At 41.7% G+C, this 25,484-nt stretch overlaps 1 protein-coding gene and 1 pseudogene across 2 annotated transcripts; both read right to left on the bottom strand.

Annotated features, from left to right (window-relative positions):
* Positions 1 to 14,896: 14,896 nt before the first annotated feature.
* Positions 14,897 to 17,913, bottom strand: LOC103639272 (zinc finger MYM-type protein 1-like; annotated as a pseudogene). Its single transcript, XR_002266745.1, has 4 exons — positions 17,766 to 17,913; positions 16,598 to 17,522; positions 15,025 to 16,516; positions 14,897 to 14,945 (listed from the first exon to the last, which is right to left on the bottom strand). The product of XR_002266745.1 is annotated as a zinc finger MYM-type protein 1-like (transcript).
* A 5,010-nt stretch (positions 17,914 to 22,923) lies between these two features.
* Positions 22,924 to 24,223, bottom strand: LOC103639267 (uncharacterized). Its single transcript, XM_035964105.1, has one exon. It carries the CDS (start codon positions 23,950 to 23,952, stop codon positions 23,341 to 23,343), a length of 612 nt encoding a protein of 203 aa, XP_035819998.1. The 5' UTR covers positions 23,953 to 24,223; the 3' UTR covers positions 22,924 to 23,340.
* Between the last annotated feature and the right edge of the window lie 1,261 nt (positions 24,224 to 25,484).

Below are 25,484 nucleotides of genomic sequence, written 5' to 3'. Positions count from 1 at the left end.
GAAGGATGCCAAACCCATCAAGACACCCATGGGAACTAATGGGCATCTCGACCTCGACACGGGAGGTAAGTCCGTGGATCAAAAGGTATACCGGTCGATGATAGGTTCTTTACTCTATTTATGTGCATCTCGACCGGATATTATGCTTTCCGTATGCATGTGTGCAAGATTCCAAGCCGACCCTAAGGAAGCTCACCTTACGGCCGTAAACCGAATCTTGAGATATTTGGCTTATACTCCTAAGTTTGGGCTTTGGTATCCTAGGGGATCCACATTTGATTTAATTGGTTATTCGGATGCCGATTGGGCGGGGTGCAAAATCAATAGGAAGAGCACATCGGGGACTTGCCAGTTCTTGGGAAGATCCTTGGTGTCTTGGGCTTCAAAGAAGCAAAATTCGGTTGCTCTTTCCACCGCCGAAGCCGAGTACATTGCCGCGGGCCTTTGTTGCGCGCAATTGCTTTGGATGAGGCAAACCCTGCGGGACTACGGTTACAAATTAACCAAAGTCCCTTTGCTATGTGATAATGAGAGTGCAATCAAAATGGCCGACAATCCCGTCGAGCATAGCCGCACTAAGCACATAGCCATTCGGTATCATTTTCTTAGGGATCACCAACAAAAGGGAGATATCGAGATTTCTTATATTAACACTAAAGATCAATTAGCCGATATCTTTACCAAGCCACTTGATGAACAATCTTTTAACAAACTTAGGCATGAGCTCAATATTCTTGATTCTAGGAACTTCTTTTGTTAAATTGCACACATTGCTCTTCTATATACCTTTGATCATGTCTCCTTCATATGCTATGACTAATGTATTTTCAAGTCTATTTTAAACCAAGTCATAGGTGTATTGAAAGGAATTAGAGTCTTCGGCGAAGACAAAGGCTTCCACTACGTAACTCATCCTTCGCCGACACTTCAAGTCTCTCTCCATTCTAGGGGGAGAAAAGAATAAGCATCAAAGGAAAGGACTTTGTCTTTGGGGGAGAGAGTAAGAGCCCAAAGCAAAAGGACCGGACTTCGTCTTTGGTATAATCTTAACTCACTCATTTATGACCAAAGAGGAAGAAAACACTTCGAGGGCTCTAATGATTCCGTTTTTTGCGATTCATGCCAAAAAGGGGGAGAATTGAGCCCAAAGCAAAAGGACCGCACCACCACCACCAATTTCAAAAACTTAATGATTGAATATTTTAAATTGGTATCCTATTGTGTTCAAAAAGGGGAGAAAGTAGTATTTCAAAAATAGTATATCAAAACCCTCTTGAACACTAAGAGGTGGATCTCTTTTAGGGGGAGTTTTGTTTAGTCAAAGGAGAGCATTTGAAACAGGAGGAGAAAATTTCAAATCTTAAAAATGCCTTGCAAATTCTTATTCACTACCTTTGACTATTTGCAAAAGAACTTTGAAAAGGATTTCCAAAAGAGTTTGCAAAAACAAAACATGTGGTGCAAGCGTGGTCCAAAAAAAATTATATAAGAAAGAAACAATCCATGCATATCTTGTAAGTATTAATATTGGCTCAAATTCCAAGCAACCTTTGCACTTACATTATGCAAACTAGTTCAATTATGCACTTCTATATTTGCTTTGGTTTGTGTTGGCATCAATCACCAAAAAGGGGGAGATTGAAAGGGAATTAGGCTTACACCTAGTCCCTAATTAATTTTGGTGGTTGAATTGCCCAACACAAATAATTGGACTAACTAGTTTACCCAAGTGTATAGATTATACAGGTGTAAAAGGTTCACTCTCAGCCAATAAAAAGACCAAGAGTTGGATTCAACAAAAGGGCAAAGGGCCAACCGAAGGCACCTCTAGTCTGGCGCACCGGACTGTCCGGTGTGCCACCGGACAGTGTCCGGTGCACCACCGGACATGTCCGGTGCACCAGAGGACTCCAACTCAAACTCTCCACCTTCGGGAATTTCCAGAGGCACTCGCGCTATAATTCACCGGACTGTCCGGTGTACACCGGACAGTGTCCGGTGCGCCAAAGAAAGATCAGCCTCAGGAACTCGCCAGCTTCGGGAAACTCCAACGGCTAGTCCGCTATAATTCACCGGACTGTCCGGTGCGACTCCGGAGCAACGGTCATCTCCGCGCCAACGACTACCTGCAGCGCATTAAATGCGCGCGCAGCGCGCGCAAAAGTCAGGCGCGCCCATTCCGGCACACCGGACAAGGAACAGTAGTTGTCCGGTGTGCACCGGACACCCAGGCGGGCCCACAAGTCAGATGTTCCAACGGTCAGAATCCAACGGCAGTGATGATGTGGCAGGGGCACCGGACTGTCCGGTGTGCACCGGACTGTCCGGTGCGCCATCGAGCAGACAACCTCCCAACGGCCACTTTTGGTGGTTGGGGCTATAAATACCCCAACCACCCCACCATTCATTGCATCCAAGTTTTCCACTTCTCAACTACTACAAGAGCTCTAGCATTCAATTCTAGACACACAAAAGAGATCAAATTCTCTCCAAATTCCACACAACGCCATAGTGATTAGAGAGAGAGATTTGCCGTGTTCTTTTGAGCTCTTGCACTTGGATTGCTTCTTTTCTTTCTCACGTGTTCTTGTGATCAAAGTCCCATTGTAATCAAGGCAAGAGGCACCAATTGTGTGGTGGCCCTTGCGGGGAAGTTTTGTTCCCGGCTTTGATTTGAGAAGAGAAGCTCACTCGGTCCGAGGGACCGTTTGAGAGAGGGAAGGGTTGAAAGAGACCCGGCCTTTGTGGCCTCCTCAACGGGGAGTAGGTTTGCAAGAACCGAACCTCGGTAAAACAAATCCGTGTGTCACACTCTTCATTTGCTTGTGATTTGTTTTGCGCCCTCTCTCGCGGACTCATTTATATTTCTAACGCTAACCCGGCTTGTAGTTGTGTTTATATTTGTAAATTTCAGTTTCGCCCTATTCACCCCCCCCCCCTCTAGGCGACTATCACTATGCACAAAGGAGCTTCGGCTCAATCGCGGGAAAAGGAACCGACTTAAAGGGGAAAATGCTATCTAGTCCTCATAGATTTTTCTATAAGCCAATAGTAAATGTAAAGAGCATGACTGTAATTTCTCATAGGTTGTGTCCTGTGCCTATAAATAGGTGAACAGTATCCCCGTACTGTTCACGCTGGCTAGTGCTTGTTTTTGCGTCACGCTTGTACTTTCCTGTCTTCTATCAAGTCGAAGGTACTTTTGTAATTTAATATTGTACCTGTTTTTCCATGATTATATAACAAGAAATATGTTGATAATGCCATATGACTATTCATGTTGTTTTCCATATGTCATATGCTTCTTCTTTTATTTAACATTTACTGCGATGAAGAAGGTATGTCCTTCATGTCCTTCGTCTGAAGATCATTATATCCTCAGGAAGATAATGCTTTGGAGGACGAAGGATATTAATATTTAATATTTTGTGTTGCCATGTTCTTGATTCATAGCATTTGAGAACAAGTCCCCAACAAGCCTATTTAGGGTGTTTGGCTGAGTTTTACAATTGGTGAATGTTTTGACTTGTAGAAGCGACATAATTCGATGACGAATTCTTTTGAGGGGGTAGAGTGTCACATCCCAAACAAAAACATTAACTGTGTTTTTTATTTCTAAAATGCTTGGAGTGACCAAAAATTGACCTTTTGATTTATTGCTCTGATGACCGATCGGGAGCCGTGGTTGCGTAGATCTCGTCGAAATGCATTTTTATTTGATTGCTCATACACATCATTTGAGGTACGGACAAGTCTTAAATGAGTTGTCTAATCTAGGCCTTTGGATCCTAAATAATTGGGGGTTTTAGCTACCAATCCCTTCTCTTTTCTTTCATTCTTTTCCCTCCCTACGACAGCAGCTGTAACACCCCGTCCAATCCCTGGACCAGCGGTACTTACTCCTGGCAGCTCTCTAGGATCATATATTGTCCCCACAAACCAACACAAGTCTTTTGTGTGGACTTTGTCCTCACTCATGCGCACCGAGAAAACTTCCCAGTCGGTCACCCATCCCAAATTGCTCCAAGCCAAGAACGCTTAACTTAGAGATTCTTTCGAGATAGGCTTCCGAAAAAGAAGATGCACCTTGTTGGTATGGATACTCTATTAATTCTATTAAGCCTTGGGCCAGGATATCCCATCCGAGGGGCCAGGATATCACAATCCACCCCCCTTAGAAGACCGACGTCCTCGTCGGTCAACCCCAATCCAGGAACCTCCCCTCTTAGCCACATCTGTGTCTAGTGTCGTCATATGCCATGCCATGTGACCACTCCGGGCCCACATGCGCCATGCGCCATATACCCGAACCCCGTAGCCCACACACGCCCGTGAAACCTCGAGGGTCGGCTCTGATACCACTTGTAACACCCCGTCCAATCCCTGGACCGGCGGTACTTACTCTTGGCAGCTCTCTAGGATCATATATTGTCCCCACAGACCAACACAAGTCTTTTGTGCGCACTTTGTCCTCACTCATGCGCACCCGAGAAAACTTCCCAGTCGGTCAACCATCATAAATTGCTCCAAGCCAAGCACACTTAACTTGGAGGTTATTTCAAGATAGGCTTCCGAAAAAGAAGATGCACCTTGTTGGTATGGATACTCTATTAATTCTATTAAGCCTTGGGCCAGGATATCCCATCCCAGGGGCCAGGATATCACAGTAGCAAAGGGTGCAGGAACCGCTGCCATCACCCATTTTCCCCATCACTTGGAGCACAGCAGCCACCGTACCACCATCTCCTCCATCGCTGGATGCTGCCACCACCCATCTAGGAGCAGGCCGTCGTCCAACTAGGAGTGGGGGGAATTGAGTTCGTTTTCCCCAAGATAATACCGTTGTACAAGCTCCTAATCACTCCCCTAGCATTTGTTGGTGTGGATTAACCCAACTGCTGCTAGTGGATCTTCTGTTCTAGTGCATGCAGTTGTACTCTGGGGTATTTTTTGGGCTCTTTAGATTCCGATTCTAGGTAAGTTACAATGGAATAAGATGTAGAAGATCTTTTAATCATTCCAACAAGTATATATTTACTTTTTTGGATGAGTATTAAGGGAGATATCAATGTCTGAAGTTAGGTGTCTTGTTCTGTTCAGATTCTAATTTTAGAGGTGTTGTTTGGTTTTGGGAGTCATTTTAAATTAGATGGAGGCTGAATTAGGCTTCACTTATCTGGAATGTTTTGTAGTAGGTTTCTTGAACTTTCCATAGGATGCTTAATCACCTAGTTTGGTCTAAGCATTTGAGAGTTATAGGTTTTCTAAATCAGCCTTATTGGTATCACTGACAGAATGAGTCTTTAATCTTGTACGAAAGAGTAGACATAGAAGACGGTATAATTTGGCATTTGTTTGAATATAAAAGTTTTTGATAATTTCATGATCTTTCCAAAGAGTATTTGTTTGTAATTTTCATTGCATATAACTGGAGTTAGGCTGCTCTGAAGCTGTTGTCCCATTGTGTCTGAACTTTAGGTGTCATTATAACCACCAATAAATTGACCGCGTTTTGATAGTTTTAGAGCCCAAATTTGAGAATTCTCTTAAAGAAAAACTTTTAGTTCTTTTCAGTACCTTTTTAATGGGTATTTACTTGTAATTGTCTGCTAAATAGATTGGGAGAGGTGGATGTCCGAATATAAGTCGAATCTCTGATGTGCAGTATTTTAGGCTGAGTTTAGCTATAGGTCATGCAGATTTGAGGGGTATGAATGATAAATTTGGGTGCAACTTTATTGTAAAAGTCGTGGACAATTTCCAAACCTTTCCAGCGCGTACTTGTTTGCAGTTTTCTATTGAGTATAGCAGGAGTTATAGGAATCTGAATTTTTGTTGTCCATTGTTTCTATCCTATCAGTTTTGCAACAAAAGAGTTGCATTGTTTTATCGGTTTGGATACCAATTTCGAGACACTCATTATAATAAAAGTTTTAGGGAATGTTATAAACTTTCCAATTTGTTTATATTTGCAAATTTTGTTGGCTACAGAGAGTTATGAGGTTTTGAATTTATGTGTCCCGTTCCATTAGTTTGTGGTGGCAGATCATGTATGTCGCCTTACAAGTCAAATTAAAAATGGTAGTTGGTACAATTTGTTTATACTTTGAATACGAAAGTTGTAGATCATGAAGTTTAAATGATTTTACAATATTTCTTGGTTATCATTGCTTTTTATAGTGAGAGAGGTAGAAACAAAATGAACAATTGCGCCGTTTATTGTCAATTTTCTATTTAGGGGTATTTTCATGAGATTTTGGTTTAGGCTATAGGAACACCATATGCATTGCTTTCCTATATATTCATTGAAGTACTTGCATATGTCAATGTTGATTTGGTGTCAGGAAAGCTTTATCCGAGGTACATTGGACCGTCTACTATCTTAGCCCGAGTTGGCAGCTTGGCTCATCACTTGCAATTGCTAGAATCTATGATAGGAGTACACCATATATTCTATGTCTTTATGATTGAGAAAGTATTTGCGGAATCCGGATCATCAAATCGACCTAGAGCCGATCCCCGTGTAGCAAGACCTGACTCTAGAGTGTCGTCTGTTGCGTATCTTAGAATCCTCAGAGCGTGTCATAAGGAGAAGAGCAATTAAGTATGTTAGGGTCCTGTGGACTAATCAGTTTGAGAGCGAGGCTACCTAGGAGCTTGAGGAGCAGATGCGAAAGAAGTACACCGAACTTTTCGTTATTGGTGAGTTTTTGTCTTGGCTCATCTTTCATGTGTCGTTTCGTTAGAAGCGGTGGAATTCGAGGTCGAATTCTTTTTTAAGGGGGTAGAGTGTGATACCCAATTTTATGCAAAAGAAGTTAAATCTTTTTCTCTCTTCTTTCATGCTCTGTGCCATTGGAGGTTTGGAGTCCTTGGAGGTGAATATCTCAGTTGAACGGTAGCATTTTGGTATTCATTCGCTGGGTCCGGGACCTCGGATGGGAGAACGGGTTGTGAGCCATTGATTTCTCATCAAGGGCATTAGAGGCCCCTCACCCCTCCATACCCTAACCGCCCCTCTCTCTTCCTCTAGGAGCCGCCACCCCTTTCCCCAAAACCCTAGCCGCCCTTCCCTCCCTCTCCTCCAAAGTGCAGCCGCTTGTCCCCTCGGTCTCTTCTTTGGGTGGTGCAAAGCTCCATTGGTGGATTAGTGGGAGGAAGAAGGAAGGGAGAAGAAGGAGTTCAAGATGATATTGTTTTCTATTTTTTAATTATGCTGCAATTTCGTTCAATTATCCGTTTCCCTAGACGATTTAGCAGGGGTACTGTCCTAATTTTTGGTGGCGGGCGGACATCAGTAGTGTCTACTATTTCTGGGGGTTTTGCGGGGGCAATTAGCTGTAATTGCTGTAATATTCATGTAGAGCATTATCATATCTTTCCATAGATTACTTATGCATCCAATTTGGTGAAATATTCTAGGAGATATCACATTTTGAAGTCAGCTAGGTTGCTGTCCAAAAAAACAGAACGCAGGGTGTACCTTGTCAGCTATTTGGGGCTACCGAGATGTTGAAATTTAATTATCGTTTGAATATAAAACTTAAAGGGTATTTTGTGTAGATGTTTCTGGAGTTTTTGTTTGATATCACCGATGTTATAATTTTAAAGATATAAAATTAATAAGCAGCGCTGCTGCAGTTTGGCGGGTGGTAGGGAGAGGTGTTGTTCACGTCGGTGTTGGGGTTTGTGCGTAGGAGCGGTGTTGGTTATTAGCGAATGATATGTGAATGTGTGCACTAAGTTTTATGCCGCAACAGGTGGTGGACCCCCGGATCGTGCCTAGTACCATTTCAAATTCCCGGCGAAGGCAAGTAAATGCAGTGGTGGTTTTCTACCGTGTGATTGTATCTTGTGCCCTATCATTGAATTTTCATAAGTATCGAATGTGTTAATCATTGAATTCTATTAGGAGGTTTGTTCGTTTGAAAATATTCATGTTCCACTTTTTAAATATGTTGAGGATCATGATTCGAGAATGATATATCTGGTTGACTCGTAACTTGATGAAGTTGAAGTATCTATTTGAAGCATGTTATATGAAGTGAAATTATGTTGGCATGTCATGCATAGTGCATCATTCATCTTACTTTTAACATCATACGTTGCCTGAGGAGGGGTACGATGCGGCTTCATATCCTTAGAGGTATGAAGGTAGAAGTCATCCTTGCATTTGCAGTCATTTGCACTCATGAGGTATATATGAAGCGTGATATTGCTATGTTACTATTGTGGTTTCTACCCGCGAGGTGTGGTAACTAGGTGCGTTGTACATTGTTTTCATGCTGCACCTTGATAATACCAAGAGGGTTGTGAAATCAAGTGGTGGTAAAATAATGTTCTTATGTGGTTAAACAGTTTGATATTATTTTACTTGCTGAGATGTGTCATCTCACTCTTGCATTACTCAATGCATGTACTTGATTCATGTGGGAATGTGGGAAGTGGCAGCACGTCCACCTTCACTCTTATAATAACGCTGCCCAGTTGCAGCCATGATTTAATTAGAAACTCCATGTCAAAGGATGTTTGTTTTTTAATTAGTCATGTGCACTGGTTAATTCAGTTCATGTCGTTATGGTTATCTTCCCTTTGCTAGCAGATTAATAATGCTTAGTATGTTTATTTTTGTCATGATATATGTTTATACACTGTTGCTCCCTCGTTTATGCATTTTTTCAAAGGAGATGCTACCGAAATTTTATATATGAATGTTATATGCGTAGTTCAGTAGCATTCCAGGGTGTTTGTGGATCCCAGGGTGTTACAATTCTTTTAGTTCTTCTACTGACATCCTGTATGGCCTTTTTGAAATGGGAGCGGTTCTAGGTAAGAGGTCAATAACAAACTCAACTTCCCTATCTGGTGGCATCCCGGGTAACTCCTCTTGAAAGACATCAGGGAAATCTCTAACCACGCGAATGTTTTTGCCCATAAATTTACCATCTACTAGATATACGGCGGGTCTAGTAGAGGGGGTTATGGTAATTATGACTTCAAATTTTTCTCCTTCTGGACTGGTGAGTTCTACGGTTCCCCTAGCACAATGTATAACTGCCTTTGCCTTTCTTAATCATGACATACCAAGTATCAGATCTATACTGCTCTCCTCTAATACTGTAGGCATAGACCAGAATTCCCTTCCTATGATTGTCAGTGTAAATATGTTGGTCATATAGTTTGCTTCAATAGGCCTTTTAGGGGTAATTACTATGTGGTTTTTGTATAGTTTGAAGTGGTAACTCATTTGTGTTGGCATAGCGAGCAGAAATAAACGAATGCGTAGCTCCAGAATCAAATAATATGGCTGTAGGAATTGAATTAATGTAAAACGTACCGATAGCGATATCAGTTCCATCAGCAGTAGCATCATCACTGACTTGGTTGACTCGGCAATGCTGAATCCCTTGCCGGATGTTGGAGTCTGTTACTTGCCCTGGACATTGCTTCGAGCGGGTGTGGTGGTGATCCTCTTCGGACAAGCATTGGCGTAGTGCCCAACCTCACCACACTTGAAGCAAGTGGTGACTGTACTGTGTCCTGCGGGTCTCGCCGGGGTGCCAGTGGGGGCAGCCTGACGAGTGTGTGGAGTCGGTGGAGTCGCCTATGATGTATACTGAGCTGGTTGTTGCCCTCCTTCCGGACGAGCTGGTGTACCCTAGGGCGGAACATAGCGAGGACGGATGCTACTGCCCTCCTGCCCCTGGGTGATATCCTTCCTCTTCATCTCACCCAGCTGAACACGTTTGTGTTCAATAGCTATAGCCTTATCCAAAATCCTTTGGAAAGATGGAAAGGTGTGAGCAACCAGCTGATACTGAAGTGGTCCAACAAGTCCCTCCATGAAATGCTCCTATTTTCTTTCATCATCAGCAACCTCATCTGGAGCATACCTTGATAGCTGAATAAATTTGTCACGATATTCACTGACTAACATGTTGCCTTGCTTCAGCGATAAGAATTCCTTCTTAATTTTCATTAAGGCCGGCAGGAATATGGTAGTTTCTGAACTGTGTAGCAAATTCTGCCCAGGTAATAGTATTGGCAACATCATGGGCAGTAGTGTAGGAGTCCCACCAATCAACAACGGGGCGAGTGAGACGACCTGAAGCATAGAGCACCTTCTCCCGATCAGAGCATTGAGCGATATTAAGCATCTTCTGGACTAATTTTATCCAATCATCAGCATGTAAAGGATCTGGAGAGCTGGGGAATGTAGGTGGCTTGTGACTCTTGAATTCTCGATGCTTGTCCCGGGATGGAACTGGTTGTGGTGGTTGAGTTAGTGGTAGTTGTTGCTGCCTTTTCCGTCGTTCTTGCCTCATCTCCTCTCGCATCTCCTGCCTTTCTTGACGCATCTCCTGGCGTTCTTGCCTCATTTGAGCCCACATTTCATTCATCGTGTGTTGCCATCAGCTGGTGTAGCATTTTCATCTAAGCGGCAACCACAGGATCTATCCTAGCTATTGGAGGATTCGGAGGATTCATTTCTAGTTGGGATTGTCTAACAATCCTCCTGCTGTGGTGGTTGACAAGTAGATCGATTCTGCCTCCCTTCCTAGTATTGACCATCTGGGTTAGAAACACAAGGTAAGATATAATTGTAGATAAGACGAGTAATTACAAGACATGATCTTTTGGGGGTTTTATTAGGTCAGTGGATTAGTGTGTCACATACTAATACTAATACATTACCTCATGGTGGTACATGCTAGAATGCCCTGCTATACTAATTCAGTCAATCAAAGAAGCGAATCAAGCAATTATCATCAGAACAAACACCCAAACACATTAGATAGAGAAATATATATATTTATTTGTCTTAGGTCTCCTATCTCTTTAGGGAGTCTTAGATGTAGGATTCCAAGGTGTGAAATCCTTCTTGTCTTTCTAGAGTAGAAAAGATAAGAATAGTCAGAGTAGAGCAGCCAAAGGTGAGATAGGATCAAGAAAAGTATAGAAAGAATCAGAGTAAGGTAAGTAGGTAAGGGTTTTGTCCAGTTCTATCTAGGTTTCGTCCTACAGTCAACATTTCCTCTGATACCACTTCTGTCGCACCCGGATTTAAGGGATAAAGCTGGGTGCGTCTCATATGTGCGCCAAAGAAGAACATCACATATAATGACAAAGTGTATAGAGATAAATGTCACAAGTATCATTATTACATAGCAGAAGTATTACAAAAATAAATGATAATAATAAAGCAAGTTGAATATTATTCCTTGGCGCCATAAAGCTGACTCAGAGACGTCACCTAGATAAGCTTGTACTCCTCGTTGTAGTCCTCCTCCTGGACCACCTGTTCTTCTCCTGTGGGGTGGAGGGTTTATATATCACAAGGGTGAGCTCACAAAAGATCATAGCTTAATAAGTTGTGGGGAATAATGTGCATGAACTCACCAAAAGGTGGGAGTTCATGTGAAGTCTAAGGCTGATCAACAAATGATGGTTAAAGCTGAGTATTGCTTTTAATAAGTTGGTCAAATTTTATTAGCAGTTACTAAATGTAAGTATATACGAAACCAGAGTAATAATAGATCAAAATTAATAATAAAACACAATGCAATGCAAATGACCAGTTAAATTTAATTCCATAAGTTATTCATGTGAGGGTACGAGTTGCTCATGACCGTGAGCACGACTGATATATCAGTTTTACACTCTGTAGAGGTTGCGCTCCTTTACCCACAAGTCGTGTTACCCATCTGCCACGAGGTCATGAATCCCATACACCTCTACCAAGGATGCAAGGCAGGGTAACACTACGAAGCCTTTACAAAGTTCCACTAGCTTCAGAAAACTAGCTATAGTTTCTAGTGAGCGCAATGCAGGAATCCCCCGTCTGACCGCCATCATAGCAAAATCAACCTGAGAACCTCCCTACACCGACCACTCCCCTACTGCCCTTGCCCCTTTTGGGTAAGGTAGTCATCCACTAGCTTTCCTAATTAGTCAGCCAAGGGCGTCCCATACCACCCTTGTGGTAGCACTGTTTTCCCGGGTGGTTCTCCATGTTCCAATTAGCATAATGATCTTAACATGAACAGTAAATAACAACTGATAATAAAAGTATAATCATGAATAATAATGTGTATCTCTAAACCAAAAACCACATAAAGCATAGCAGGTACTACCCAAAAATTCAGTGGTAAACAAGGTATAAAGATAGTCAAACTAGGGTAACCTATTGGATCTCATCAAAATTAACCTATGCAGATCATAATGATTAACAGGAACATTATTGGGTAAATAGAGGTGATCAAGGGCACAACTTGCCTTCAACGAGCTCTTGCTCAGTAGTATCCACCTGCTGAGTCTCCGGGTCCTCGGTCATTTGCCCGTCTATTCGCAACAATACAAGCAAACATGGTATATGAGAAATTAACATCTCACCAAACATGAGTACATAATACATGATAATAATCTACGCATTGTAACGAGATCGTTGGTTTGAGAATCACTAAATTTGGAGTTACGGTTAAAGAGTTATAATTTTCTAAAGTTTTAAGTGCCTATTATAAAATAAATTAAGTGGATAACTTTAATCTTTGTTTCATGATAAAAAAGAGTTACCAAGTGATAGACAATATTAATACAAAATTAATGCAACTAGAATGGATCAAAAAGGAGTACAAATGGATTTTCTATGAATTAAACAAGTTCTATAATTATTTTATACTAGAAAATCATTTTCTATATTAATTTACCTAATTTATTAGGTTTCTGGACTGCGCGCATTATTTTCGAGAAGTTCAGGGTTTATTCTATAAAATTCAGGGCCTCTACGTAAGAATCTTATCAAAGATCAGCACTGCGGGTTGATAACAAAAAAATTTAGGGGCTCTTTAGAAAATGTGACGGGACGCTCCGCTCCTATTCAACCGATCTGAGATCTACGACCTAGAATCAATCACGCGAAGGGGTATCATAGGCTTCTAATCTGAGCCGTTCAACGAGATCTGACGGTGCACGCTCTTCCCCATCTAAAATATGTGCACGACGAACATGATGACGGTATGCATACCGTAATTATTGGAAGATTCTACGTTTCCCCTAGCGAGAAGTGGCTCGGCGCGCTGCTTGCACGGTGGCGAGCAATTCCCATCGGTTCCCCCTATCCCGAGGCTCAATCGATGCTCACAAAGCGACACCGCGATGCATTCTGTTCCGTCGATGGTTCTTCTGGGGTCGGGAACACGTCTCCCACTCCCTACTGTTGAGTCTCCATCTCTGACACACATCGCGACAACTAGCACACGCGGCGGCTGGTCTTTGTGGGGTGGTAATGGAACAGGGCAAGGCACATCGATTATACTTAACCCCTAGCTGACTGCGAGAGACTCGGAGATTAGTTGCAAGGTGGCCCCCCCAAGAGTTAGTTTGAGCGGTGCTTGGATCTTGCATGAGAATTCGGGGCCGGTTCCGCGGTCCAAGCTAATCACCCGCTTGTCCACAAATTGGGGCTAGCTAGACGGTCTGACTGGTCAGTGTTCGAGGCGGGAGCTGCGCGGGCGAGCAGAGTTCCCCATCCGTGATATCTTCGCGAGCGTGGACTTCGCGGGGTAGACGACAATGACGAGTCGGTCCCCCGTGACAGCGGCATCCGGATTCGAGAGATGGTGGACCTGCAGCGACTGATGAACCCGGACCCACATGCCAACGTTGGGAGGGTAACATAAGCTCGCGCGTAAGAGAGATGCCGATAGATCAGGCCCGCCTATCGGCACCGGCATGCGTGAGGGTAGGGTGGGCCACGCGATGGAGTTAGGGAGTGCAGGCCAGAAGTGAGGATCTAGGCCCAATCGATTTCCTATTGTTTTTTCTTTTCTTTTTTCTATTATCCTTTCTTTGTTTTATTTCATGAATTTCAAATTCATGGGGTAAACCTTCCAACTAAATGCACACACAAAGAAAACTCAGCATGATGCATAGCCTTATTCTTTTGTTTACTATGTGTTTAGTAAAGAACATGTCTTACCATAACCATATTAATCATCTTAAACCCTTATTTTATTTCCCAAGGGAGCTACTTAGTACATTGACACCATGCACTCCTACATATACATTTTTAGGGGTTCACAGATTTCTACTAAAGAATGCTTTTGCCAATATACTTATGATTCATTCTCTCATATACATGTGGTACACATGGCATCCTTGGATGTTCAAAATGAATTGACTCAAATAAGTTCCAATGTGGATATGTTAGAGTCGATCTAGCAAGATGACTTGGACATGTTGATTACGATATCTCAGCATAACAAACCAAAGAAGTTGAATGTAGCTCGAGTTGTGCCCCAAGGTAATTATTTTTGGTTCTTACCTTACTGCATCCAATTGGTTTTCTGATATATCATTTGCTTATGAAGTATAATATTGTTTATTGTATATAGATTATATGTGCACTAAAGACGATGTGAAACTTATCGAATACATTAAATCATTATCGAGAAAAAACGTCATGGTGAACATCGACAATGCATGGTTAAATAGAAATGATATGGAATGTCTTTTCCATGTTGACATGCAATTGATTGGTGAAGTAAGTATGTATATATATGTACCTATATATATATAGTAAAGTATATAAATTTATAACTATCCTATTATACAATAAATTATAGAAATTTAAAGCTAGCCTATATATTTTTTATCTACTAACTGTATTTTTTGGTATACAGGTCCTTAGTGCATATATACATTCTATTTGGGATGAAGAGCATCTACTTCATAGCAGTGGCGGACGCAGGACAAAATTATAGGTGGGGCGACATTATAAAAAGCTAAATCACTAGACTAGATCACAACTCACAAGATAAAACTAGTTTTGTGATGACAATCTAGAGACTAAGTAATAATAATAGAAATGTTTCATAATAACATGCATACCAAAATTTCTCTCTTAATCTGCAGTGCGGCACCAAAATCACCAACAAAAATCCAATCTATAGTTAGAAAAGATGTATATTAGATGAACATCAATACAAGAAAAGTACATTGATGTAAATAGTGCAGTGAATATACCACTAAGTTGTCAATCTTGTAGTTGTGACTCGAGGCAATTGCATTCTTCTAGTTTTAAGACGCTGGAATCTTCTAGTAATAGTCTCATCATCAAGGGATTTGAATATCTCTTTCTCCGTATAGCAAACCATCAAATCATTCATCCAATCATCTTCAATTTTGTTACGCAATTCTCTCTTAATGATGTTCATTGCCGAAAATATTCTCTCAACACTTGCTGTTGAGACGGGTAATAACAAGGCCAACTCAATTAGCTTGAAAACCAAAGGGAACACAAGATGCTTTTTAGTTTCAACCATCTTCATAGATAGAGATGCAATATCTTCACAAGTACCAAAAGCAGCATGCCTTCGCACGTGGACAATGTATGTCTCAAGTTGCTCTCTTAACATTGCACATTCAATAACTGAAAAATCCTTATCATATAGAGTACCAAGCCGAACAAGTTTCTCTATATCAAAACTGCAAAAATAAGTTCTTTGGATCGAGGCAAGAAAAGCAAACAAGCAACTCGCTAGAAACTTCATTAAAGCGATGGCATAACTCAGTGTTGATTTTATCAAGAACAACAAAGAATATCTCGGTGCGGTAGTAGTGAAGGTTTGTGATTGTGAAGCCATCTCGCCTTGAACGACCTCTAATAGGCACTTCTTCATCCATATCTACCACAGGAATACCCTTTTGAGCACAGAATTCTTTCACGCTTTGAAAGAATGACTCCCAACCACTATCTGTCCTCATTGTAGCCATTCGGGTTTTCACAACATCAAGCAACTCCATAGCATGAACAATGTTGGCATTCTTCCTTTGCAAGGTTTGAGAGAGCTCATTTGTGATTGCAAGCATTTTCAACATCAATTTTAAAATGAAAACAAATTTGAAGCTCTCCATTTTTTCAATCAACCCTGCTGCCTGTGTTGGTACACGACCATCTTCATGCACAATGGTAAGAACATGCAATACTGAGTCCCACATTGTCTCTAATCGAAGCAATGTTAAATAATGTGAACCCCATCTTGTGTCACCAGGTCTAGCAAGGTTAGTTTCTTGATTCACACCTCTACCAGATAAAATTTCACCCCTTTCTAGTTTTTCTAAAATATTCTGGTGGTGTTTTTCTTTTAGAGCATCCCTTCTCTTGCAAGATGAGCTTGTGGTGGTGACAATTAAGTGGATGTACTCAAAGAAGTCATGAACTGATTGGCAACAAGCACTACTAGCAATAGAAACCACCACAAGTTGAAGTTGATGTGCAAAACAATGAACATAATAGGCATGTGGATTAATATCAAGTATCTTTCTTTGTAAGCCATTAAATTCACCTCGCATATTCGATGCGCCATGAAATCCTTGCCCCCTGATCTTGGATATAGATAATCCATGGTGATCAAGAAGGCCAAAAATAGCTTCCTTCAAGGCTTCTGATGTAGTATCCTTAACATGCTTGAGCGCAAGAAACCGTTCCATCACATGGCCTTGATTATTCACATATCTATCTTACAAAAAAAATTAGTTAGCTAGGCAACACGACATGAAAATTAAATATGAAACTACAATATGAAAGTACTATTACCTCAATATCACCGCCATTTGTTCTTTAACAGAAACATCACGTGATTCATCAATAAGAATAGAGAAGTTTCTATCTCCTATTTCTCCTAGGATGTTCTCTGTGATCTGTTGAGCACAACACTTTGCAAGATCTTTTTGAATATGTGGTGATATCATAATGCAATTTCTTGGAGCACGCTCAAAAGCATCTCTCACTTCTTTAATTTTATCTTTCATCCAATAAATCAATTCTAGAAAATTTCCCTTATTTAGCGAACTAGATGATTCATCATGACCACGAAAAGCCAAACCTTGCATCAAAAGAAATCTGGAACAAGCCAATGAAGAAGTCAAACGAATTTTATAAAGGTCTTCAGCCTCACGACTGGCACTAGACATGATAGTAGATATGCTTTGTCTTTGGTTGTTAAAATCATCAAAATGTAACCTAGCATTGTTGTGGATACTGTTAACACCACCAACATGTGATTTCAACCTTTCAACTGCATCTTTCCAATTATTATACCCAACTTTAGTGAAAGCTTCATATTTATCACCCTTCACTGCTTGCTTAAAAAGAAAGCAATAAAAGCAATACACTGCATCTTTTGATTCACTATACTCCAACCAATCATACTTGTCATACCATTCCTCTTTAAAAGGCCTTAAACTTTGTCCATACTGTCTACGAGGGAAATCTAAACCCTTTGGTTGGCATGGACCATTTAGAACATATGCCCTTCTCACTTGGTCTTGGACATCTTTATCATATTCATAAATTTGCCTCCTTAAAGCGGGATCTGCAACTATGTCATCCGGATTGAACGTCCCTCCAACAATTGGTGTGTTATTCACATTATTATTAGCATTAGTGCCAGAGCCTCTTGAAAGTGGCTGAAAAAACCTTCTCATTTGCTTCACCCAATATTTCTGTGAGGTTTAAAGGCCTAAAAAATCATAGAAACAATATCCAATAAAACACAACAGTTGACAAATTGTTAACTTGAATTCTATGGGCTGGAGCATTTAGCCGAACACCTTGCGCTCACCAATGGACTTATGGACTGTTGCCCCAAATTGGCTCTATAAATCTAAATCAATAAACTGCTATCTAAATCAATAAACTGCTATCTAAATCACTAAACACCTTGCGAGCGCAGAGGCAGATCCAGAAGGACCAAAGGATTTACCGCTCGGTGGCTGGGTCCTGGGCTCCTGAGTCCTGGCCTCGACGGCGGGGCCGCTGGGCGAACGGCGGGGCCGCAGCCCGCAAGCCGCTGGACGCTGGCGGCTGGTCGAACGGTGGAAGAGAACCGCCGGCTGGCTGGGCGCCTGGGCGAACGGCGGCGGAGCTTGCGGCTGCTGGGCGCTGGCGCCTGGTGGGCAGCTGCGGTTTTCTGCCTTCCTGGCGAACGGCTGGAGCCTGGATGGCGGCTGGCTCTCTTCCTAATTTCCTATATCATATTGTGAAGATTATAAAATTTGAGGTGGGGCCATAGCCCACCTTGCCCTCACTGTGGATCCGCCACTGCTTCATAGAGAAGGTGGAAATGTCTTCTTGGAGAACACGCTCATTTCCAGCATGCTTAAGTATGATGGCGACCCTAAAGTGCTGTTAAATTGTAAGGAGGATACAATTGAAGAAAAGGGTGGACAACTATTTACAAGCTGACATGGTTAACTTAAAACTCAGCTCATTTCTAATCTATGTAATATATTAGTGCACAATACTTACAAATTAATGTTAATGCATATGTTTGATTCAGTTGTTCATTCCAATAAACATAGAAATTTTTAACTAGTACCTAGCAGTTGTCAATGCAAAAAAAGTTAGGTACATGTACTTGATTCTATGGGACTAAAAATAACGGATCGTCGAGACCTTTATACTACAGTGAGTAATTAATCCTATTATATATGATTATTGCATCACTCATTATTTGCTATCTATCAATTCTGATATGTTATTATATTTATCATATAGTTAAAAGGTCTAGAAAGACAGATTAAACTTGTAGCAAAACATAAAGAGCTCTATCTGAGCAGAACCTTGATGTTACATCATGGCTAGTTATAGAGAAGATCACAGAGCAAATGCAAACCGATGGGTAAAATTCATGTGACCACTACCTGTACAAAATTGGTTATGATTGTTTTCATATACATAAAATTCACCTATTGTTTTTAAATTATGTTTATGGTTTCTTGTGGTCTATGGATGGTAAACTATATGAATACTAGACATGATCTTCTCTGTCTGATAACGTAACTTAGGTAGAGGATGTGCATTTATAGGAACACTATTTTTTTTATTTAATTCTAATCTATAGTACTTGCAGGATAATATAACCCTGTTTAGATTTAAGCTACCTGCAATATTGTGGGACTCGAGATTAAACACAAAGAAAGGACATCAAGAGCATGACCATCATGCGGATGAAGATGGAGGGAGTTCATGCTATGTTGAGATAATCGACACTCCCTATAAGTTACCTAAATCATCAAATATATCTTCATGTGCTTTACCGGTGTAGGAAATGATTACGCTTAAGAGGAGGGTGAATTAGGACTTCTAAAAACTATCTCTAAACTAGGGCACAATAAAATCCCTATAACAAAACCTATGCAATCTAGAATGTGCAAACTAGGTTTTGTCTAAGTGTTGCTATCTCTACCGCAAAGCCTAAGTTCCAATCCTAAATATTCTAACTAGTAAGGAGAGATTGAAACTTAAGTACTTAATGTAAATGCGGAAGGTAGAGAGCAAGGATAGAGATGCAAACTCCCATGGATGACGCCAATATTTTTACCGAGGTATACAGAACCACGCAAGGTCCCAACTATTCGTCTTTGGTACCCCTACGCAAATGGTAGCCCATGCAAGGGCCAAGCACATGGTCAAGTAACTTAGTAGGGAGTCATGGGCCTTCTCCACGACCAAGTGGTGCTCCGCTTCTGGATCCTCTCGGACGCTCCCTGCCGTCTCAACTATCGAGCTTCTGGCTGAAACGTCGCGGGCCTCGTTCCCTTTGGTACACGGTGGCGGCTGTGACACAAACTCGGTTGTCACGGTCTCGCAAGAGTCTCGCCCCACTCGGTACAATTACAATGTGTGATATCCTGGTCCCGGGATGGGATATCCTGGCCCAAGGCTTAATAGAATTAATACAGTAATCATATCAACAAGGTGCATCTTCTTTTTTGGAAGCCTATCTCGAAAGAACCTCCAAGTTAAGCGTGCTTGGCTTGGAGCAATTTGGGATGGGTGACCGTCCGGGAAGTTTTCTCGGGTGCGCATGAGTGAGGACAAAGTGCGCACAAAAGACTCGTGTTGGTCTGTGGGGACGTTATATGATCCTAGAGAGCTGCCAGGAGTAAGTACCACCGGTCCAGGGATTGGACGGGGTGTTACACAACGGCTCCCAAAAGAGCTGAGGGGGTTTGTGGGGTTTTCTAAACTCACTCAACTAACTAGGATTCACCTAGAGCAAGCGCATAAGCGGTCTAACTAACCTAAGCACTTCGCAAAAGCACCCACGTTAATCACCAAGTGATTCTATTAAGTACTTGGGTGTTTGAGCACATGAAAATGTTTATAACATGTGTTGGTATGTTGCTTGGGCTCCCACACCACCAAATGACCGGTTGGGTGGAGTATATATATCATGGGAGCCGTTGTGTTGATCATCAAACACCAAAATCATTTAGACAAATGGGCCGAGGTCCATTTTCCTTACACCCGCTATAGTAAAGTTAACAAACACACAAGAATTGATGTGTGCATTGTGCACATATATCATGGGAGTAGACAACACCGAATATTTGGAGTAATTTAATTCTCAATTAATATATTATATGCATGGTAAATATTCAGCACCTATAATCTTGCTTTAACTATGAAAACAAATGTTCATTTAATAGGAAAAATTTGGATTTGGCGCACGAAGCCTTATCCAATTTCTTTAAGTCTTCAAAAACTTAAAGATATATTGGATGTAAATAAGCTGATGGATAATGATTGCTTCAACATGACTATTCGGATAATCGCATGCAATGATGTTATGTTCTTGTTGGAAGACAAATACCACTATATGGACCTACAGTTCTGTGTAAGTTGAATTAACTAATATGTATCCATATAAGTGTGCTTATTATATCACCATTTTACTAACACAAAGCAGTCCATGGCTCAATTTGGTCGAGACCATCACCTTCGTGTAAAGATAGATATCAATATATTCGCAAAATTATTTGAATGTTGGCCTAGCATGGAGCATAATGTTTTAGATTGTAGCCAAGTAAGCTATACTCCTTTATCATTTTGTAGTCTTGCGCTTTTTCTCTTACTTGATTTCTTGAACTATTTGTTTAACTTGCAGATTTTATTGTCATATTCTTTCTTGGCTATGTTCAGCTTATATGTATTTAATATGGACACTAGAAGCATCTATATAATGGACTCCATGCCTATACCGTCATGGTTTAAGGGTAATCATCCAAGCATGCATTATATTCACAAAATACATAATATTGCCAATAATATGAATGCCGCCATGGAATTGGTCAATCCTACATGGAATGATGATATTTATATGTGGCGCCAAATAGTACCAACATGGGTTCTAAAAATATTAGGATGCTAATTTCTTATAACCTAGAGACAACTAATAAAGCATGTCCACATATATTTAACAACATGTTATTTTAATTTGTAGGGAATTGTTTGGTTTTCTTGTTATCAACTTTATGCATGATTAGAATGGTATAAGGTTACCCTGCATCTACAGTGTGAGTAACCTCATTGTTCTAACACTTGGTCAATATCGTTCTTCTATAATTAATTATTAACTGAGTTCAAAAATATGTAATATCGAATGTGCAGAATGGGAATGTCCCGAGGACCAAATTCTTGGTAGAATTATTGAAGTGCAAGGACAATGAATCTAAAGACAACATTCCAGAAGAAACACAAGAAATTATTAGGCACATAAGAGTTTTGTTGGTTTCTAGGTATATATAATAGATGCCATGTTATTAGTAATGATACGAACTTTTTCATAAACTTATTATCATTAATGTATATTCACTTCATTTTGATTTGTCATAGCCTTAGCAAGATTTCAGAGCTTACGATAAGACTAACATTTTGTCGAATATTTTGTATATCGTTGCAACGCACGGACACATACCTAGTGTGTGTCTATATATATAGTTTATGTATTAGAAGCCCTGAGCTCTCAGTAACTAAAGAAAGCCCTGACCTGATACCTCAATCCTTACCAATTGAAGCCCTGACCTGTGCATCCCGGTCCAGTATACCCTCACGTTTCTTTACCCTAACTACTCTAGCGAGGGCACACAACCGCCGTCGGTTACCCACACGTTTCTTTACCCTAACTGCTCTAGCGAGGGAAGTGGTCTAGGAATTAAAATGGAAAGGGAATGAGAGAAAAATGAGATGATCCCTCAAAATAAAGAAGTTTGCAGTCTGAGTGTCAAATATTAGAAGGCATGCAAATTAGGTGTGCATTCCTGTGAGGCATGCAAACTTAGTGTCAAATATAGAAATTTCTCACTAACTTAAGTAACACATATAACTAAGTCTTGTACTTCTCCAAACATCACAACATCACATATTTGCTTAAGGTTTTAACCTAGTGAATGCATCCTATGTGTAGCAAACAAGATAATGTCAGTGCATATGATGACATGTCCATGTTTTATTTCTCATAACACCAGGGGTGATACATCTTTTCCTCATAAAAAGAATCTTGTCCCAAGATTTGAAGCTCATGGCTAAGTAATGGAAAAGTTCTCTTACCAGACAGGGGGTGGTTGTGTGTCTTTGCTAGCTTACAATAAAATGTACAAAACTTAAGGTTTACAAGAAGCTAAAAACTCAGGAAAATGTTTCTCTAAATACTCTTTCGATTCCCAAGTGGCGGCCGTGCGGCGGGGCTAGGGCGCGGCGAGCGACTGGCGGCGGCACGCGCGTGAGATGAGAGAAAGAAACAGAGAGAATGAGGTAGGCGACTGTTTAAAAAGACTTATTTTCGGCGGCCAGGGCTAGGCCGCCGAAAATAGCCCTATTTTCGGCGGCCGTGTCAAAAAGCTACCGAAAATAAGTCTAATTTCATTGACCACCGCGCGCCGCCAAAAATTAATCCTTATTTTCGACGCCGAGCCCTAGCTGCCAAAAATAAGCGTGTCCGCCGAAAGTGGTGGACAGTGGTGTTGTGTACATTTGAGTAATTATTATTGTAGACTACAATAAATGTACAGTTGGTGTATACTAAGTGTATACTTACATATACAGGAGTAATTTACAAAACATGATACATACGAAAGAAAAAAAAGTGAACTCAACTATGTCAGTTACATTACATCTCCACTTATCTCCCCCTAGAATTGTTTTTGATTGTCTGGGCAATGCAATTTCCTTGGTCATCTTCCGGGGTCATCAGGTGTCTCCTCTGACCAGGTGGTCACTGACGGCAACTTCTGGACAAGGACAAGAGCATCATGAACCGGTAGCATGACGAGGATGACAAGTGTTGCCTCCGCGGCTACCGCCACCGCGACAAACCCAACGAGGCCGACGGTGGGGGACGTGTACTGGTGCATGTCCCACACTGAGGTTAGGGCGAGCGCCAACACCTGTAGTGGCAGTGGCACAAGGATGAGCACGGAGAGCGCGTACGCCCTCGTGCGTAGCCGCTTATTGATGGCCACGGCTGCGACGTCCCAGCACGCGGTGGCGAGCAACTACAGGTATACCGCGATGAGGGCGAGGAGCAGCGTGGCGGCGTACGTCGGGTACGCGCAGTGCCCAATTCCATCAGCGGCATGGGCGAGCTGGCCTGGGTAGGCGGCGACGGTGGCCGGCGTGGCGAGCACGAGAACATGCACGGTGAGGAATGGCAAGCAGGCGAGCGGCACGACAAGTGCAGACGCTGGCAGCCGCGCGCCACCGACAGACACACGCAACAGCAGGAGCACACATGCGAGCAACCCTGGCTCGGCGATGCCATGGGCGACGAGCGGGTACGCGAGGCATGGCATGACGTGGTGGCGCGGCGGCAGCATGGCGCCGTGGAAGAATGGGAGGCGGAGCATCTCGGCGGCGGCCAGGAGCCCCACAAAGAAGACGAGCAACAAGCGTGGTCCACATAGTGATGGACCGAGGTCGAGGATACGACGCAGTTGGCCCTGCCCCGCGCGCGCGTCGAAGGAGACAAGCATGAACGACGCTGTGACGGCAAGCGTGCCAATGGCCACGGCGAGACCGGCAACTGCGAAGTCGGCCGCGTCGGCGACGGGCTGAGGCGTGAGCTTCCCGGCATCGAGCGCCTCTGCAACTGCAATGCTTGCCTGCATCGCTTCTTGGAAACTTGAGGTCGAAATCTAGCACCGGGGACGGCGCGCTCGATCTTGGAGCAAACACGACGATCGCACGATTTCATATCAAACCGAATTTGAACGTTGGCATCCGTCACCATGCATGCAGATGCAGGAGGCACATGACCATGAGATTTGAATCTAATAAAGAGGAAGCGGCTCCCATTTTTTTCTCTATCATCCTCTTGTTGCTGGCGTAATCTCTCATAAGTAGAAGAAGCAGATGATTTAATTGCGTAAACGACAAGGGCAGGACATCATGTGATGAATTAGAAAATTAGGGGAGGTAGAGGAGTATTGCATGGGCATTGGGATCTTTTCTTAATTAAGCGTTGCCGTCAATGATGACCTATTGCATTACGGTTTGCTGGACGTCATCTTAAAATAACTAGCTTTCTGTCACAGGCATCCAAAAATGTAGCTGCATGTTTGTAGGCCGGCGGGATGGACCAGCTCAATTCCAATTCGGCACGTTTGTAGGCTGGCCGGATGCACGTTTGTAGCTGAGACTTATTAATATCTATGCACGCATATGTAAATGACCGTGTGTTAAGAAATAATAATATACTATACTTATGATACTTTGAACATAATGTTTGTAACATCACTATGCCACTATTACAAGACATTTTTTTGTGAAAAATGAACAAATCAAATACTTTATCCGTTAAAAATTATATATATATATATATATATATATATATAGCCGTGGGCTTCTAATATATACTGGAAGCCTCAGCCACCCTGGACCCCACTAAACAACACCAAACTACCAGTGCATAGAAATAGTGTAAATAGTTCATAGAGATAACATTAAACCCCGCCACTGAACCACGTCCAATCGTGCAGGCGCATGCCTGCAGATCCTATTTTTAAGATAGATTCGATAATTATGGCAGATCGTAGGAGTTTCTATTGCATGTACACGAATTTTGGATGATATTTTTATTTCCACTGCATGCGCGCAAAAAATGGATGACTCCATAAATATAGAATCACTCCTACAACCATGCAACTAGGCTAGTTATATCCAGTTTATGATATATAAAAATACTAATTATGCTACACAGTGTAGGTATTTATCAATTCGATACACTTTGTAAAAAACTATTTCCTATTGCATGCACACAAATTTAGAATGGTAGCAATGTGTGATGAAATTAAATGGATTGGCATGAATGGAAATAAAAAATCTTATTTAAAATCTTTGTTTCCTCCATAAATATATGATCGCTCCAACAGTCATACATTTAGGCTCGTTAGAACCGGTTTGTGATATATACTGGTACTAATTATGCTACATGGTATAGATATTTATGCAATGCGGTACAATGAGTAAAAATCTGGCATGCAGTTCAATGGTGGACGCATCTCCATGTTCGAGTGTAAAAACTTCAGTTTTGAGCGTAAAACCGACAATTATGAGCGTAAATACCGATGCAACATGAAAGTCGTTGAAAACCTTTTAATGTTGACATAGATATATACACAAAGTGACATCAAAATATGTA

This window comes from Zea mays, chromosome 1 (assembly GCF_902167145.1).
Source record: "Zea mays cultivar B73 chromosome 1, Zm-B73-REFERENCE-NAM-5.0, whole genome shotgun sequence".
Lineage (NCBI taxonomy): Eukaryota > Viridiplantae > Streptophyta > Magnoliopsida > Poales > Poaceae > Zea > Zea mays.
This window is presented reverse-complemented; position numbering and strand designations above follow the sequence as displayed.

Bases quoted from the DNA above. Each gene is read 5' to 3' on its own strand.
- LOC103639267 (XM_035964105.1), bottom strand. From the start codon at position 23,952: ATGCAGGCAAGCATTGCAGTTGCAGAGGCGCTCGATGCCGGGAAGCTC.